General features: G+C 43.8%; 1 protein-coding gene across 1 annotated transcript in view; it reads left to right on the top strand.

Moving 5' to 3' along the window:
- The window catches only part of STARD9 (StAR related lipid transfer domain containing 9), a 292,466-nt gene that overhangs the window by 25,652 nt on the left and 246,492 nt on the right, over positions 1-20,322 (top strand). Inside the window, exon 2 of the mRNA XM_073552673.1 lies at positions 7,052-7,121. Coding sequence (XP_073408774.1) covers positions 7,052-7,121 — 70 coding nt within the window. The remainder of the gene's footprint in view (positions 1-7,051; positions 7,122-20,322) is intronic.

The raw sequence follows: 20,322 nt of genomic DNA, 5'->3' as shown, positions 1-20,322 counted from the left end.
TGCATGGGAGCTGTACATGGGAAAAGAAAGATTAGAGGGGCTGATGGTGGGGGGATAGGGTGGTGAATGTGGATGGCAAGGGAACACAGGAGGATAAAAATAAAGCACATGGTTAAAGGGGAGAGCAAAGTGTGGGTTACCTGACTCCTGCCCTGACTAACTGCCATGTATAACTGCCGTTTTCCTGATGCTTAGCTTCTGTGATGCTTTGCTTATTGGACGCTTGCATGCTGCACCCTACACTGCGTGCTTCCCCTTAGGAACTACTACATATATAGGCCACACTACAGGGTCAGGAGAGAGGAATTGTGGGAGCTGGTTGGGTATAATTTGGCAGCTGGGGCCAGCACACCAGGGGATGGTTAGATCAAAGGCACTAGACCAGGCTGTGTCAATATGCTATAGCACCTTCCACCTGATAAGATCTAGAGAGGCCCCAGTCTACGGCCGTCTGCACCTGCCATATCTCTGTACCCTTAAGGCCCATTTATACGAGACTATATCTAATTGATGAATGAGCGTTTCCAATAGGAACGCATTCCCAATAATCAGTCTGTTTTTTGCTTGATAGGATCATTTATCTTGGCATAAAAATCAACATTGTCGGCAGCAAATCGCTTCGTGTAAGTGGGATATGCCGGCAACAACATGAATACCGTCTAGGGAAAGAATAAAAAAAATTTACAATTGAGAGTCCTCGGTGGTTGATACCTTTTAATGACTAACTGAAAAGATGGTAACAAATTGCAAGCTTTCGAGACTACTCAGGTCTCTTCATCAGGCATAGACTAATACAACATCTAAAGAATCACATATTTATACACGAAACAGCACAGAAATAACGCAATGGATAAGACAAGTGACATGAAGCAGAATTTTCATTATGGGAGAGGGAGAGGGATAAACATAAATATTGGACCAGTTCATAGATAGGAGTGTGAAAGTTATATTGTCCTCTGATTGGTGTCTGGTTCAGGAGTGTGAAAGTTATATTGTCCTCTGATTGGTGTCTGGTTCTGTGTTGTGTGATGCCCCCAGGTGCTGTTTTGTGTATAAATATGTGATTCTTTAGATGTTGTATAAGGGTCCCATTTCACTTAGCGACGCACTAGCGATCCTGACAACGATACGACCTGGTAAGGATGGCTGGTGCGTCACTAAATGATCGCTAGTAAGCTGCCAAACAGGCAGATCTCTTCAACGATGCAGCAACGATCTAGCAATCAAACACAGCGATGCATGCTGGCCTTAAGGACGACGACAAAAAAATGGCCCAAGACATTCCTGCACGATCAGCGATATCCAGCAGGGGGGCTGGTCGCTGCTGCGTGTCACATGTAGCGAGATCACAGGCGAGAACGCTGTTGCGTCACAAATCTGTGACGCATTAGCGATCTCGCAGCGATCTCGCTATTTGAGACGGGGCCTTTAGTCTAGCCTGATGAAGAGACCGGAGTAGTCTCGAAAGCTTGCAATGTGTTACCATCTTTTCAGTTAGCCATTAAAAGGTATCAACCACTGAGGACTCTCAATTGTAAATATTTTTCTATCTACTAGCTAACACGGTACAAAGATATATATCTGTCCTGTAGGGAAAGAATAATCGCATTGATTCTTCTGAACTCATCAGTTTGTGTTTGCTCAATGAGCTCCATTTGACAAATCGATCCTTGTTAAAGGGGTAAAAATAGCCAGAGTAAATGGGCCTTTAAGTCTGCACCGAATTTTACTTTTCAAGGCATCTTTCACATTTCAAAGCTGCTCTTGCCAGTCCCTATGGGATTTTTAAATCCTAGATGGTTTACCTTGTGTCTTAGTTTGTATAACCCTGGTCAGAAATACCTAATTGGGTTCCGTTACTGCTCCTGCAGTGTATTGGTCAGGACTCTGAGTGAGACATGGAGAGTACATCACTTTAATCCACCTGTGAGCCGCCGGCTTTCAGTCATGCAGGTGTGCCGACGTAGCTACTGTCAGGGCTCCGTACACAGTGAACAGGTTGTGTATACACGTCCTGACACTTCAACAACCGGCTCTATACTGATGCATTGCTGAGCTGGATTGTGCTTGCAGCCACTGCTCTGTGTTGTGAGTAGTGTACACCTGTATGACTGAAAGCTGGCAACTTGTTAGACTAAATAAGTTTATTTTCTTCCGGTATTCACACTTTCAGTACTGCCGTCGGGCACCTTCATGACTCTATAAACCTGCAAATTAATCGTATATCTGCAAGTTAATTATGTTATCGGACCAGACAGGTTCCCTTTAAATGTCTTAACTTCTTAGGAATGTTCTTCTATATATTTAGAGATTTTTATTAGTTGGAGGATTTCTCGACTCAGATCCCAGAAGTTGTAAATAGTAATTCTTCTAATTATATGTATTAAATGCATTTTCAAAGTCAGCCATTTAGTATTTTCTCTCTATTTCAGTACATAAATGACACGAGTTATGTATTCTCAGAAAGTTGGAGCAAATATAAGAAATGGCTATATCGCAGTCAGAGGTTGTTTGAGCTTTACTTATTTTTTTCTAAATAAAAAGTCAGGGCATAAATACTATGAAAAATTAGACTTTAGGCCTTTTTCATTGCATTCTATGGCGGGTGCTATAAACCAAGTTGGAGGATGTGATTAAAGGGAATAGAGCTGGCCTGCAATACCACAAACAACCTATGTTCAGTCGTGGTGCTGTTTCTAAAAATAATTCTAGACTCTCACTTCCTGTGCTTCCAGGAAATCCACATCAACAGGACCACTAGGGCTAAAATAGTCCTAGTGGTCAGTGTGAAAACGGCAAGATTTCTATTTATTTTTTTTTAAGTGTATATTTTGAAATGAAAAATAAATTGTCAAAATATTATTAAAAATACACTGCTGTGATGATTTGGGAAAGTCAAGAATACCAACTTTGCTACTAGATGAGAGGGTCAATAGATGAACGAACATCACATGCTTGAAACAAAGTTATTTGCCCACAATTTTGGAAAGGTGCCGACAATTTTGTTCTGCCCGCTTTTGGAGTGGGCACAAGAAGAAATGCGTACAGCAAGACAGGGAGGGGGAGCAGGTGAATAAGCCCCGCCCATCGGACCAGACAGCGGCAGTTTACATACATCTGAACCGATATAAAAAAGGTATTTATGCATGAAAGGTGCGGGGTCAGGGGGAAGCAAAAGTACTAAGAGAATCCTTATGTGACACACAATTGAATGATATCATTATATGATATCTCAAAAAAGGGGTGACAGATTTCCTTTAACTTAATATTTTGTTGCACAACCTTTTGAGGAAATCATTGCAATCAAACGATTCCTGTAACTGTCAATGAGACTAGTGAAATGATTCCTGTAACTGTTAATGAGACTTCTGCACCTCTTGACAGGTATTTTAGTCCACTCCTCAAGAGCAAACTGCTCCAGTTGTCTCATATGTTTGAAGGTTGCCTTTTCCAGATGGCATGTTTGAGCTCTTTCCAAAGATGCTCAATAGGATTTAGGTCAGGACTCGTAGAAGGCCACTTCAGAATAGTCCAATGTTTTCCTCTTAGCCATTCTTGAGTGTTTTAGCTGTGTGTTTTGGGTCATTATCCTGTTGCAAGACCCATGACCTGCAACTGAGACCAAGCTTTCTGACACTGGGCAGCACATTTCTCTCTAGAATCCCTTGATAGTCTTGAGATTTCATTGTACCCTGCACAGATTCTAGACACCCTGTTCCAGATGCAGCAAATCAGCCCCAGAACATAACATAGCCTCATCCATGTTTCACAGTAGGGACAGTGTTCTTTTCTTGATATGCTTAATTTTTCTGTCTGTGAACATAGAGCTGATGTGACTTGCCCAAAAGTTCCATTTTTGTCTTATCTGTACATAGGACATTCTTCCAGAAACGTTGTAGCTTGTCAACATGTAGTTTGGCAAATTCCAGTCTGGCATTTTTATGAGGAGAGAGCGTCAGATGACGCTTCCTCTCCCATCAATCCCCTCTGCCTCTGACACTGCATGATGTCACTTCATCACGCACCCACTATGTGCCGCCACTGAGATAGGCGTCTAGCCTGGAGCAGCACGGGGCATGAGGAGAGGTGAGGATTGTGTGTTTTTTTACTTTTAATATATCAGTGAGTGAGTACTAGACTGTGGGGCCATGGGGCCTATGGGGTTTACAGTACATTCTATGAGGGGGTTGTATTATATTCTATGGGGGGTTACAGTATATTCTATGGGGGGCTGTATTATATTCTATGAGGGGTTACAGTATATTCTATTGAGGGGCTGTATTATATTCTATGAGGGAGGATTGCATCATACTCTGATGGGGGCTACATTATATTCTACGGAGAGGTGGGCTGTATTCTATGGGGCAAATTATATTCTATGGGAAGCTGTATTACATTCTGTGGGGGTTAGAGTATATCCTATGAGGGGGGGCTGTATTATATTCTATGAGGGAGGATTGTATCATAGTTTTTGGGGTTACATTATATTCTATGGGGAGATGGGCTGTATTATATTCTATGGGGGGCCACATTATATTCTATAGGGGCTGTAATATATTCTATGAGTGAGGATTGCATCATACTCTATGGGGGGGCTGCTTTATATTCTGTGGGGGGCTAAATTATATTGTATGGGGGCTTCATTATACTCTGAGGGGGCTACATTATATTCTATGGGGGGCTGCATTATACTCTATGAAGAGGGCTACATTGTATTCTATGGAGGGTCTACATTATACTATATAAGGGGGCTGCATTATATTCTATGGGGGGGCTACATTATACTCTATGAGGGGGCTACCATATATTCTATGGGGGGGCTGCATTATATTCTATGGGGGGGTTACATTATATTGTATGGTAGGAATGCATTATATTCTTGAGGGGGCTACATTATATTCTGTGGGGTGGTTGCATTATACTCTGGGGTGGCTGCATTATACTCTATCGAGGACTATGGAGAATAAATTGTACTATATGAAGAACTATGGGGTGCATTATACTATGGGAAGTGAATTGTACTACATAGATGACTCTGGCAGTGCATTATACTATTTGGAGCACTGCGAGGAATGTATTATACTATATGGAGGGCTGAGCAGTGTATTTTAATATATGGAGGACTATGAAGCGTGTATTATACTATCTGGAGGACTGAGGAGTGTATTATACTACATGGAGGACTGAGCAGTGTATTTTAATATATGGAGGACTATGAAGAATGTATTATACTATATGGAGGACTGAGGAGTGTATTTTAATATATGGAGGACTATGAGGAGTGTATTATACTATATGGAGGACTATGAGGAGTGTATTATACTATATGGAGGACTATGAGGAGTGTATTATATGATATGGAGGACTAGGAGGAGTGTATTATATGATATGGAGGACTATGAGGAGTGTATTTTAATATATGGAGGACTATGAGGTGTGTATTATACTATATGGAGGACTGAGGAGTGTATTTTAATATATTGAGTACTATACAGAGTGTATTATACTATATGGAGGACTATGGGGAGTGTATTATACTATATGGAGGACTATGGGGCATATTATAATATATGGAGGACTATGGGGTGTATTATACTAAACAAGCAAACTGCTGCATATTCGAGTGATTGGATTGTTTATGCTGGAACAAAAATCATTGTTCTCAGCAGCACATCGCCCGGTGTAAACTGTAGATGTGCTGCTGATAACATGATACCGTATGGGGACAGATTGATCTATTAGTGATTTTTCTGTCCCCATCATTCTTTTTCAGTTGGTGTAAAGAGGCCGGGAAACAAGCGTTGGACGGCTTCAATATTGGCGATCACAGTCATTTAGCTGCCTGAACTCAGCGCATGAAGAAACAACAGAAATGCTTCTGTGTGATGTGCAATATATTAGCATTTGGGGCCCCATTTTAAACTTTTGTCTAGGGCCCCACTTTGCCTAAAACTGGCCCTGTACACACCATGTCCCCAAACATCACAGTGAGTATCTATAGCCCTCTATACAGGCCCACTCACTGATTCCAAGATTGTAGACATCTGTAATGATAATTAGTGGACACACCTTGATTTAACACATCTCTTTTGTCACATTATTTTCAGGGGTGTCATCATTTCTGTCCAGGCCTATTTCATGAGTTTTATTTTTTTTAAAATTCTGTGGAAACATGGTTGAAAAGCAATGTCTGACTTTCATTTGTTCATTTTCATAGATGTTTGATTTATTATTACTTTTGTCAGATTCAAGTTATTTCTGTGACCATTGTGGGTTTTCCTGTCATTAAATGAGGGGTACCAACAATGTTGACCACGTTTGTATGTATATAATATATTTATTGTACAGAAGTCACCTCACAGTAGATAATGGATTGCATAGACCAAACTTGTGTAGTTGCTGACTTATAGGAAAAGTTAAAATTTGTCCGAACCTGTTATGTGCTTCACAACATTGCACCTAGGATGTTCACAAGTTGTGGCAGAAGATTGCAGCATAAGTGTAAGGATGTGGACTAGTAAATAACTACAACAGAAAAAAAATTCTTAACACAATTTTCCCTTTAGCTTTGATACAATGAATATATAAAATACTAGGTACATTGTACTAAGTAGTAGAGCTACATTAAAAGTAGATATGAGGCACATCTTCCCGACTAACAATAAGAACTTGGAGAGAATGTGCCATCTAATTGTGCATGAAAACAAGAAGTTCAGGGTCGTCTTCATTCATGCTTTCCTGTACTACTGTGTCTCACATGCAGTTTTTTTCATTTTATCTTACAATATTTTTACGGATCACTGTAGTTTCAAGGCTAGTCTTTTCTTTAAGAACTCTGTTATGCTGTTTCTGTGTTCTTCCTAGAAATGGAAGAATAAATTGACAACTAGATGTTTTTCCCCCTTTGTTAATAAGACATGAAAAGTGCTGCGGAGTGAGTGAGCTGATGGTATAGGCTGGAATAAGCTTCATGTTACCAAGCTGACAACATATTCCGACTAGTAGTAATCAATATTCATCCTTGATCTAATTCACCCTTTTTCTTCTTCAGAGAGAAAGGAGATGGAGCAAAAATCATAGTGAACATTGATGAGAAAATAGCACGGATAAAAAACATAAAGGTACTATAATTCTTCTAATTTATTATGTGCATGTGTTACTGTTGCTTTAGAATAAGGCCATGCTGGAAACCGGGTTGCCAACTGTCCAGAAATTCCTGAACAGTCTTTAAAAATAGGCACTTTTTTCCCCATCCGTAAAAAAAAAATTATTGCATACGTGTTTCTTTTGAAGCTGGAGAACCTCATACAGATTATTATGATAGTAATAATAATCTTTATATAGCGCCAACATATTCCGCAGCGCTTTACAATTAAACATTTCATGTATAACAGTCATAAGTAACAAAGTTAAAGATAATACAATGATTAAAGCAAAGGTAATGACGATCCTGCTCATAAGAGCTTACAATCTACAATGAGGTGGGGGGAGACACTAATTACAGGGGCTTATTTACAATGATAGTCCACCCATCTTGAGGAAATGGGAGATAGATAAAGGCTGGCTGAGGTAGTCATCAGCCAATATTTGTAGTGCTTTTGGGTGCGGTGGAGTTTGATGGACAATAATGTTCAGAGAAATGGGAGACTGGGCTATATATAAAAAAGATTTTGATTAGGGAACGTGATAGGCTGCCCTAAAAAAATGTGTTTTTAGGGAGCACCTAAAACTGTGTAAGCTGTGGTTAGTCCTAATTTCTTGGGGTGGAGCTTTCCAAAGGATAGATGCAGCTCGAGAGACGTCTTGGAGCCAGGAGTGGGAGATACGGATTAGTGCGGATGTTAGTTGAAAGTCGCTTGCGGAGTGTAACAAACGGGTAGGCCGATAAACAGAAATGAGGGAGGGGTAATAGTAATTAACATCCTTTTATTGTCAAAAAGTGAATGCAGATAATACCTTCATATCACAATTATGAGCTCTAGACATGCCACTTATCTTATTATTGTGATTTTCTATTGTGTCCGTAAAAAAAAGTTGACTGTCTGTGATTTGAGCAGCTGTCCAGAAAAAAAAATAAAGCTGTTGGCAATCCTGGCTGGAAGACTGCATATTCAGCTGAAATTCCACCCATCCATGTGAGCATTGGTAACTGCTGGTGGTTAGAGTAACAAAATCAATTAGCCATTAGCCACTACGGATGGGCGGAATAGTAAAATAACTTGGCCACTGTAGATGGGCGGAGTAACAAAATAACCTGGCCATTGGCCACTGTGGATGGGTGTAGTAACAAAATAACCTGGCCTTTGTCCACTGTGGATGGGTGGAGTAGCAAAATAACTTGACCATTACTGTTGATGGGTGGAGTAACAAAATAACCTGACCATTGGCCACTGTGGATGGGTGGAGTAACAAAATAACTTGGCCATTGGCAACTGCGGATGGGTGTGGTAACAATCACTTGGCCACTGTAGATGGGCAGAGTACCCATTGGCCACTGTAGATGGGCGGGGTACCCATTGGCCACTGTAGATGGGCAGAGTACCCATTGGCCACTGTAGATGGGCAGAGTACCCATTGGCCACTGTAGATGGGCAGAGTACCCATTGGCCACTGCCTGTGGGTGGAGTACCCATTGGCCACTGCCTGTGGGTGGAGGATCAGCCACATGCGGCCAGCCACTATGTGCTTTCACCCTTATAAAACCTCTTGATATATATACCCAGTATCAAACTAGTAGAGGTGATGCTCTGATGGGGAAGTCTGTACAGTCACTACTTGCAAAGTCAATATTTGCCTAGAAAATGAACGTTATCCCCCAAAACACATTTCAACATCATTGCAGCACTGCCTTAAAAGGACCAGCTAACATCGTTTCAGTGATTGCTCCATTAACACAGGTGTGGGTGTTGATGAGGACAGGGCTGGAGATCAATCTGTCTTGATTAAGTAAGAATGACACCACTGGACACTTTAAAAGGAGGCTGGTGCTTGGCATCATTGTTTCTCTTCTGTTAACCATGGTTATCTCTAAAGAAACACATGCAGTCATCATTGCACTGCACAAAAATGGCCTAACAGGGAAGAGTATCGCAGCTAGAAAGATTGCACCTCAGTCAACAATCTATCGCATCATCAAGAACTTCAAGGCGAGAGGTTCCCTTGTTGAGGCTCCAGGGTGCCCAAGAAAGACCAGCAAGCGCCAGGACCGTCTCTTAAAAGTGTTTCAGCTGCGGGATCGGGCTACCAGCAGTGCAGAGCTTGCTCAGGAATGGCAGCAGGCAGGTGTGAGTGCATCTGCACGCACTGTGAGGCAGAGACTCTTGGAGCAAGGCCTGGTCTCAAGGAGGGCAGCAAAGAAGCCACTTGTCTCCAGAAAAAACATCATGGACAGACTGATATTCTGCAAGAGGTACAGGGAGTGGACTGCTGAGGACTGGGGTAAAGTCATTTTCTCTGATGAATCCCCTTTTCGATTGTTTGGGACATCTGGAAAACGGCTTATTCGGAGAAGACCAGGTGAGCGCTACCACCAGTCTTGTCTCATGCCAACTGTCAAGCATCCTGAAACCATTCATGTGTGGGGTTGCTTCTCAGCCAAGGGAATGGGCTCTCTCTCAGTCTTGCCTAAAAACATAGCCATGAATAAAGAATGGTACCAGAATGTCCTCCGAGAGCAACTTCTCCCAACCGTCCAAGAGCAGTTTGGCGATCAACAATGCCTTTTTCAACTTGATGGAGCACCTTGCCATAAAGCAAAGGTGATAACTAAATGGCTCAGGGAACAAAACATAGAGATTTTGGGACCATGGCCTGGAAACTCCCCAGATCTTAATCCCATTGAGAACTTGTGGTCAATCATCAAGAGACGGGTGGACAAACAAAAACCTTCAAATTCAGACAAAATAAAAGCATTGATTTTGCAAGAATGGACTGCTATCAGTCAGGATTTGATCCAGAAGTTGATTGAGAGCATGCCAGGGAGAATTGCTGAGGTCCTGAAGAAGAAGGGTCAACACTGCAAATATTGACTTGCTGCATTAACTCATTATAACTGTCAATATAACCTTTTGTTACTCATAATATGATTGCAATTATATTTCTGTATGTGATAAAAACATCTGACAAACACACATAAAAACCAGAGGGCAGCAGATCATGTGAAATTATAATATTTGTGTCATTCTCAAAACTTTTGGCCATGACTGTAGACACTGGATCCGCAGTATATTCAGGTGCTTCTACCATCTGTAGATTATGGGCCGTATTTCACCCATATATCCAGCTGCCAAATCTGCTGTTGGTATTCTATTTCCCATGCTAATTACTTTATTGCTGCAGTAGGACAGTGCAGGGAAAATCTGCAAAGGAGGAATCAGGATCTTTGAGAAATTCCAGCAGTCAAAGGATCTAGGATCATCGTGATATATCACCATGTATTTTTATAGTCCATCGTTAAAGTTGCCATTTCTTTTCCAATGTCCAACAACTATTTGTTGCGCCTTTGATATATCCAGAGATGTATGTACGTTTTCTGGCACCCAGGTCAAGAACTCAGTTTGACGTCACCCTCACCCCCCCGCCATCCCCTCTCCACAAGCACAAATGGGATTTGCACACTTAGTCACGTGTCGGTGAGCTGCTCTGCCTAATTCAATGTTCAGTGAAAAACAGAGAAACTGGAAGAGAAGCTCGTTGTCACGTGAACGTAAGTATGAAAATTGCATGATTGACACCGCCATGTGATAACTGCTGGAACCTGCAGAGCTGAATCGTGACAGAGAGTATATTACACACTCTTAGGATTGGCTGCAGGGCTTCATTTTATAATTAAAGGGCTTGTCCAGACTGGAGATAAGTCTACAGTCACTATAGGTGGCTGCAGCTTCTGAATTCTCACAGCGCATGTGCTGCTCACTTTTAGAAGTATGCAATTTGATTACGTCTGGCCACATTCAATCTACACGAGTGACGTCAGCAGTGTGATCACATGAGCTGATCTTGCTGCTGACGTCACTCTGACCTGTAGGTCAGAGCTTCAATTGTACTTCCCGCTTGCGCCCGGGGCACATGCGTTGGCTCCCCCTTCCCCCCAGATGCGCCTCTGGATATATCTATGTTACATCATTTTTCTCTAATATATTTCTGTATTGTATTTTATTTCTAAGTATATTTACAACATTTATCCAAATATATTCTTTATTTACTGCAATTTTATACTTGACTAAAAACCCAAAGTTGAGACAAAACTTCTTGTGTAAAGTAGCAGCGTTAGTACACTACAAAAATTTTTATACTATGCTCTTAATCATTAGTTATTTTTTTCAAATTTTTTCTTCTTACGTTTTGAACGCTGCTGAAAATTACCAGATATAATACTGACAGGTAGATGAGATGGCTATATATACACGGCACATAGTGAGTTTGTATTTCTGTCAGTACTTGTACTTGAGGCCCCATGTAAATTACAGGTTAATTTTATAATCGAGTGTTCACTGAAAAGTAAATGCAAATGTTGACCTCAAAACTGATATATAGGCTACTGCCTCATAGCTGATCCATGAATATTATTCCTTAGTTGTGCTTTATAGCGCTCTGTTCCCTCTAATTTTGCTTTGAGCAATCTCTCTTTTGCCATCTGAAAGCTGTTAGTTTCTCACAAGATATTATCAATAAATGGTGAGCATATGTGGGTCTTCACTTTCCACGTTTCACCCTTTTTTGTATCCCATAAAACAGCTTGCAGGACACTGATAGGAATCTGCACAGCTGTTCTGTGAGCAGTGAGTTGATATGTTCAGTTATACAAGGCCGATGTACGTGATACGCCGAAAAAGTTCCAAAAAAACACCCACATCTAGAACAGTTTTTGTTTTTCTTGGGGGGCTGTCATTTAAATTCCCCATTCTTCTCTATTAATTTGCCTTTTTTTCTGATGATCTTGAGTCTAGAAGATAATCTTTCCTCATCTCTGAAGATGTTTCACTGCATCTATATTTTCATTATTTGTTTCTAAACTTGATAATAACAATTTTGAACATTTAGCTGGAGTTTTTTTATATATATTATTTTTCCTCCCCTTCTTTCAGCAAAAGTTTAGTTAAGATATAATTTAAGAAAATGTATTTAATTTATATAATGTATTTATTTCATTATTATTTTTAAGATTATATATTATAAGTTTATATAAGAACTTGTATTTTTCATTCAGCATAGCCATAAGAGGGCTTTTTTTTGAGAGAGAGTTTTTTTTTTTTATTGACACCATTTATGACAAAAAAATAAAAAAAATCCAAGTGGGGCGAAATTGTGAAAAAACTGGCATTCCACCATTGGTTTTCAGGATTTTTTTAATTTATTTTTTTTTTACTGTGTTCACTATGCAGTAAAATTGACCTGGCAACATGATTCTCCAAGTCAGTATGCGTATGGCAATAACAAACTTTGTATTTTTTATCTATCTCTATCATCAGATTGTACTGGTTCCTCAACATAAGTATAAATGATAAATAGGCTACTGGAGCAAACCATACATGGACAACACAAGATCTGATGAAATGCTACTATAGCAGTAGACCAAATGAGAGAGAATATATGAAGTGTATGAGGAAACTATCCATATACAAAACCTGCATGTCCACTGACTGAGAAACAACTAGTCAACGTTTCAATATCATAAAGAGAAAGCTATTATCACAGCTTGAGATGGATCAACTGCATTGCAGAACCACACCACATGAAGATCTGGAAGAACAACATGTGCAACCCCCTGAAGATCCTGATCCAATCCTGCAACTAGAGAGCACTGCAGCTGATCTGAAACAGAAGATCTTAGATAAACTAAATACCAACAATTCCAGAGATAGACTGCCAAGGCTCAGCAAAGAAACACCACCAGACAGTATGCTAGAAGATGCCAATAGAGCACTTGCATCAATACCTACCACCACCATAACTCAAACTAATAAACTGATCTATGGTACTGCCTCGGCAATCATGGAAATGCTTGGCTACACAACCAGCAAGAACAACTGACTGGAGACAAAGACTGGAGACAAAGATCAAGGTGACACAAAGAGAAGTCAGCCAAATAACAAATGCAGAAAGGTGTAAAGATCAAGAAAAAGACCAAACTGGACAAATACAAAGGCTTGACACCAACTGAAGCCCAAGACACTGCTAAACAAAGGCTCACAGCACTCACCACAAGACTAGGGAGATACACTAGAGAAGCTGAGGCTAAGAAGATAAATACCCTGTTCTCCAAAGAACCATCCAAGGTGTACTCTCAACTACAGAGTAATAGCACAAAGGCAGCAACTCCACCAATAACAGAGACAGAACAATACTGGAGGAACATATGGGAGAAGGAAAAAACGCAATGCAATGTGGCTGCAAGATCTAAGACTGAAACACACCAGCCACCTAGAGCAAGAACCAGTCACTATTACAGAAGCAGACATCCACTAGCAGGTCAAGAAGATGAAGAGCTGGACAGCACCTGGCCCAGACATGATCCACACCTACTGGCTAAAGAAATTAACAGCGGTACATGAACGCATGGCAAAGCAGATGAACCAACTGATAGAAGTAGGCCACCACCTAGCTTGGCTAATACAAGGAAGAATAGTGCTGATCATGAAGGATCCTCACAAAGGAACAGTTCCATCCAACTACCGCTCCATAACCTGCCTTACAACAACATGGAAACTCCTTTCAGGCATCATAGCCACCAGCAATGGCGGATCTTAATAGGGGCGGATGGGGCGGTCGCCCCAGGCCCAAGGTTTTTAGGGGGCCCAGAGCAGGGGCCAATCCGGTCGGTCGGCATCGCATATGATCTGTCACTGTGTGAGCCGCCCGCCGCCGCCCGCCGCCGCCCAGTGGCGTAGGAACTTGGAAGGGGGGCGGGCAGTCCCAGGCGGCACGTGTGTGGGGGCGGCGCAGCACGGCAGGAGCAGAAGTTCCTCCTCTCTCTGTGTGCTGTGGGCGGCCGGGACTGAGAAGCGTGGAGGCGGCGGCCGGCCGACTGGCAGTGCACAGTGAGGACTCGGAGAGAAGAGAAGAGACTAGAGAGTAGAGACATCAGGCTCAGCCCAGGAGATTTTGGCAGCGGCTAGCGCAGGGCAGGTGGGTCACTGACAGTCTGACATTCACCGTCGGCGTCACCATTTGGGAGGAGGATGCTCTGCCTCTCCCCAGCCTCCCTGGCTGCTCCCTCCAATGCATTATTTATGCCGCATAATGCATTGGAGGGAGCAGCCAGGGAGGCTGGGGAGAGGCAGAGCATGGAGGCAGCCGCATAATGCATTGGAGGGAGCAGCCAGGGAGGCTGGAGAGAGAGGCAGAGCATGGAGGCAGCCGCATAATGCATTGGAGGGAGCAGCCAGGGAGGCTGGGGAGAGAGGCAGAGCATGGAGGCAGCCGCATAATGCATTGGAGGGAGCAGCCAGGGAGGCTGGGGAGAGAGGCAGAGCATGGAGGCAGCCACATAATGCATTGGAGGGAGCAGCCAGGGAGGCTGGGGAGAGAGGCAGAGCATGGAGGCAGCCGCATAATGCATTGGAGCCGGGAGCAGCCAGGGAGGCTGGGGAGAGGCAGACCTGGCAGAGCATGGAGGCAGCCGCATAATTTATGCGGCTGCCTCCATGCTCTGCCTCTCCCCAGCCTCCCTGGCTGCTCCCGGCTCCAATGCATTATGCGGCTGCCTCCATGCTCTGCCTCTCCCCAGCCTCCCTGGCTGCTCCCTCCAATGCATTATGCGGCTGCCTCCATGCTCAGTCAGCTGCTGAGCTCTCCCTGCGGGCAGCTTCCTTCCTCTCAGTGTCACTCACAACTTAAGTCACACTCACCCACACAGGAGCCAGGCAGCCGCAGGCAGGCAGCCTGTGTAAGGCTGTGTGCACACACTGCAGATTTTGCTGCGGTTCCGCAGTGGTTTTTGACATCCGCAGGTAAAACCGCAGGTATTTTGACCTGCGGTTTCACCTGCAGATTTTACAAAATCCGCGTGGATGAATCCGCACCTAATCCGTAGCGTGTGCACACAGCCTAAGTGTAACTAATATGTTAACACAAAAAAATGGAGTGAAAGTCCAAAATATTTTAGAAACGTAAGAAATTTATTTGAGGAACAACCCCGTTATCCCATGCTAAAGTGCTTACCCATCATGTGCTCCAGGACAAGTGCAGCGCCGCCACCAGCGCAAGGGGGGTACAGGGGCCCAGGTTTTATGAACAGCCCCGGGCCCATAGTCCATTTAATCCGCCACTGGCCACCAGTACATGATTCCAGCTCAGAAAGGCATTGGGACCAACACCAGAGGCTCTAAGCACCAGCTCCTAGTGGATAAAGCAGTTGCTTAGGATACAGACAGACCAATCTCAGCATAGCCTGGATTAACTACATGAAAGCCTATGACTCAGTGCCACACACATGGATCTGTGAATGCTTGGCTCTCTACAGTGCCAACAGGAAATTAAGAACCTTCCTCAGGGGGGCGTGGCCTAGCGCACGATGTGAGAGGACGTGCAGAGGAGCTCTCCTGCCACAATCTCCCTGATTATAGCTATTTGCAGCGCCGCCGAACGCTGAAATTCCCCCACGGAGTGTGCAGAAACCTGGGGAGTTGCAGGGAGTAGAGTGTGGTCGGGTGGAGAAGAGCCCCGTAGCAGGATGACGCGCAGGAGACAGAAGGAGCTGGCAGCGTCTGGAAATGCTCAGGCCCAAGATGGCGCCGAGGCTGCAGAGGAGGCGGCAAGGGCGAGCGCGGCATATCAGAGGAAGATGGAGGTGATCGCTCGGCTGGAACGCTTTGCAAGGTCAGAGGAGGCTGCTAATGAGCGGTCAGAGGCTGAAGGGGAGAGACCTAACCCAGAACATGTCCCTGGGACACAGCAGGAAGGAGGGGGCCAGCCACAGAGTGGTGGGGAGGAATGGAGATTCCCTGAGGTGGCTGCATGTACTGGCCAGCTTGAGCAGCCGGACACACTGGATGTAGCAGAGCCGACGCTCAAGGACATATTCTCTGTGGTAATGTACAACAAAACTGCCCTTGCAGCTCTGAATAGTCGTGTGGATGATTTAAAGGGGGAGATGGCTGCGATTAACGCTGCAGTGCGCAAAGTTGAACAGAGAGTGGAGGTGGTGGAAGAACGTGTGGGAAGTGCGGAGGACCAGGTTAATGAACTGTTGAAAAGGGAAAAGAAGTATATGCAACGTATAGCTGAGCTGGAATTTAAAACTGATGATTTGGAGAACCGCTCCCGCAGGAGTAACTTGAGGATTGTGGGGGTGCCAGAAAAAGCAGAGGGCAATAATCCCACTGAGTACATTGAGTCATGGTTGAAGAATACTGTGGGAGGGGATAGCCTTACCAAAATGTTTTCTGTTGAAAGAGCGCATCGGGTGCCCACCAGACCCCTGCCCCCAGGATCAGCTCCAAGAGTCATTTTGGCTAAAGTTTTGAATTATAGAGACAGAGACACTCTGCTGAGGAAAGCCAGGACCCATGCGGAACTTACCATAGATGGCAATCGCATCTCCATTTACCCAGATTATTCTGCAGCAGTCCAGAAGCTCCGGATGACGTTTGGAGAAGTTAAAAGAAGACTATGAGACATAGATGTGCGCTACTTGATGATCTACCCAGCTAAACTGAGAGTCGCAGCTTTGGACCGGGTGCACTTGTTTCAGAACCCAGAGGAGGCGACACTCTGGCTTGACTCTAATATACAAAATATCAGAGCGGGACGGACCCGTTGAAGCATACTCTGAGTGATGTTGAAACAGTGACTAACTGCGATTTAGTTTGAAATTACTAAGTTAATGGTCATCTTTGAGATGAAGCAATGCCATGTTGGTTTAAGAAGGTTGTGTTCGGCGGCGCAACGCTTATTGCAGTTGGATTAATGTGGACGGGAGGGTAGTTGGAATACAGAGCTTGTATCGTTAGGCTGTTAAAACGCCCTACTGGTTCTCAAATAGAGAGGGAGAGAGAATTCTTATCAGCTTAAAGGCTGTGGGAGACAACTAATTTTTTGGGAGGGGGAGGGGGGGGAGTTTATTCCAGTTGGGAAGTTGAGAAAGGGGGTAGAGGTGGGGAGGTGGGGGGGAGGGATGGGGGGGAGGATCGAGATTCTACCTATAACGTGTCTAATGTTTGGGATTGCAACATATTATGGGGGATAGAATTAAGATTCTAAGCTGGAACGTTAGGGGTCTCGCTAACGCTTCAAAACGGATTGCAATTTTACAATATCTGCTGAAGCTGAGGCCCTCAGAGATTTGCCTCCAAGAGACACACCTGGTAGAGGATAAAGTCGCAATGCTACAAAAAAGATGGGTGAGGAAGGCTTATCACTCGACGTATTCGGCCTATGCAAGGGGAGTGTCGGTGTTAATCCACAATTCTACTCCATACGAAGAAGTGGAGGCTATAATAGATAGGGACGGGCAATACGTGTTTATTGTATGCAGAATTTTGAATAGATTATTATGTATTGTGTCCTTGTATATCCCTCCACCATTCTCTAGAAAAAAGATACAGGAAATTCTGGACTTATCTGGGAAATGGATGGGAGTCCCGCTGCTTGTAATCGGTGATGTAAATAATATTGCAAATGATCATTGGGATAAAGGTAAACATACGGGGGGTGGGAAGGGGGGGAAGGTGACACCTTTTGGAAACTACATGAGGGAGATTGGTTGGATAGATTTGTGGAGAGTTCGGAATATGGAGAAATATACTTATTCATGTTATTCGGCGACATACGGATCTTTATCTCGTATTGATGTGGCTTTAGGAAATGAGGGAATGGATGACTTGGTACAGGAAGTGGAATATCTGCCCAGGGTCCTATCGGATCATTGTCCACTGGAGGTGTCTCTACAATTGGGAGGGCAAGGGAGGTTGACAGGAATGGGATGGAAAATTCACCCCTTTTGGTTACGGTTGCTGGATATGGGAAAGGTGGGAGAAGAATTGGGAGAATTTTTTAGGATAAATGAAGGCAGTGCTGAGGGCCATATAGTCTGGGATACTATGAAGACCTTTTTGAGAGGGATTTTATTCAGAGAAGTATCTCGATATAAGACTAAGTCTCAAAATCAAGACAAAGCAGTGATGGAGGAACTAAGGGCAGCGGAGGAGGCATTGGGTGCGCAGTGTAATACAGATACGTAGACCCGCATGAAAGTGGCCCAATTGGAAGTTAATAAACTTCATATCCGTAAGGCGGAGAGACGGCGGGCGTTTCAGAATGAGGCATTCTACGCGGATCGTGAAAAAGTGGGGCATCTGCTCTCAGTGGTGGCGTCGGCACAACGGGAATCTTCCCATGTATATGCAATTAAAAATAAGGAAGGTACCGTGGTTTCACAGGGGGATCAAATTTTGGAAGTACAGTTTTACAGTGAGTTATACTCCTCACAGACACATAAAGGTCAAGAGGAGATGGACAGTTATTTGGGGACGATTGAGCTTCCTAGATTGGGGGATGAAGATAGAGAGTGGATGGATAGGCCGCTTACGGCAGCGGAGTTGAGGGTGGCATTGGCGGACATGGCGGGTAATAAGGCCCCGGGGGCAGATGGTATTCCAACGGAGGTCTATAAAATACTAAATGAAGAAGTAATAACTAAATTGGTGAAGGTATTTGATGAGTCGTTGGAGAGGGGACAGCTGCCTACTTCTATGAGAGAGGCCATTGTTGTGGTCATTCCTAAAGCCGATAGAGACCCTTTGGATCCGGAGTCCTACAGACCGATTTCACTTCTTTCGACAGATATTAAGATATTGGCAAAGGCCTTGGCCAACAGGTTGACCCGTGTGGTGGCTAAAATAATTCACCCAGATCAATCGGGTTTTATGCCCAATAAATCTACAGCAATCAATCTAAGAAGATTATATTTAAATATGCAAATTCCGGCCGATAATGCTGGAAAAAGAGTGGTAGTGTCTTTGGATGCCCATAAGGCTTTTGACTGTGTAGAATGGAAGTACTTGTGGTCGGTCCTGTTGGGCTTTGGGTTCGGGCCTAGGTTTATGTCTTGGGTGGGGTTGCTGTATTCCTCTCCGACAGCAAAAATCAGAGTAAACAATAAATTATCTGATAGTTTCTCACTACATAGGGGTACGAGACAGGGATGCCCATTATCTCCGTTGCTGTTTGCCCTCGCCGTGGAACCCCTAGCTATTAAAATAAGGGATACACAGGAGATAAAGGGATTTGTTTATGGAAGGAGGAGAAGGTGTCTCTGTACGCTGATGATATTCTGCTATACCTGGGGGACTCGGGGGAGAACTTGGATAATGCGATGGTATTAATTGAGGAATTCGGAGAATTTTCTGGACTCAAAATTAACTGGGATAAATCGTGCATCATGCCCATTGATACAGTAGATGGAGATATTGGGGAGGTTGGAATATCACCGAAATTGAGAGTAGTTTCGAGATTTAAATATCTGGGGATACAGATCGCCCTCCCTTTGAGTAGTTTTGAAGAACTTAATTTAAGCCCTCTGCTACAAAAAGTTTGTTCCAAGATTTCGGCGTGGAATAAATTACATCTTTCGGTGATTGGAAGGGTAAATCTTTTAAAAATGATTGTGATGCCGCAGCTGCTGTATGTACTGCATAATTCTCCAGTCTGGATCCCACAGAGTAGGTTCTGTAAAATTAAATCGCTGTTCGGCGACCTAATATGGGGGGGGGGAAAGCCCACGGTTTAAACAAGAAACGTTGCAGAGGCCGAAAGAGGACGGGGGGGTGGCACTTCCTAATCCCTGGGTATATTTTTTAGCAGCACAATGTCAACATATGGGAGGATGGGGGGAGGAGACGGGACAGGAACAATCGCCCAGTAGTTTGAGAAAGCTGTTTGGGAAATGGCCTTTGGGAGAGAGCCTGGAAGGGGGGCAGGTTTTAAAATTTGGCTCTAGGTTTCCTACGGTTCTCCTTATTCATAAGGTATGGGAGAAAGTTAAACAGATTAGGGGTGTCACGGGCCTTACTAAATACTCTCCAGTGTGGGATAACATAAATTTACAAGAATTCCAGCGAATGGAGGGATTTGGGCTTTGGAGAGAGGCAGGAATCAGACGGATGGGTCAGCTTGTGGGTCAGGGGAGACTTAAATCATTCATGGAGCTACAATCAGAGTTCCAGCTTCCACACTCAAATATGTATCATTATAAAAGAATTCAGCATGCGTATCGGTCGCAATGTCGGAGGAGGCCTGTTGAGGTCCAGATTGATGTCACGCTGGCCTCCATTTTGGGGAACAGCGAGACGAAGGGGGCAATCTCAGAAGTGTATAGAGATT

The sequence above is a fragment of the Dendrobates tinctorius genome, unplaced genomic scaffold (assembly GCF_039654945.1).
Source record: "Dendrobates tinctorius isolate UK_male_01 unplaced genomic scaffold, ASM3965494v1 ptg000194l, whole genome shotgun sequence".
NCBI classification, from domain to species: domain Eukaryota; kingdom Metazoa; phylum Chordata; class Amphibia; order Anura; family Dendrobatidae; genus Dendrobates; species Dendrobates tinctorius.
This window is presented reverse-complemented; position numbering and strand designations above follow the sequence as displayed.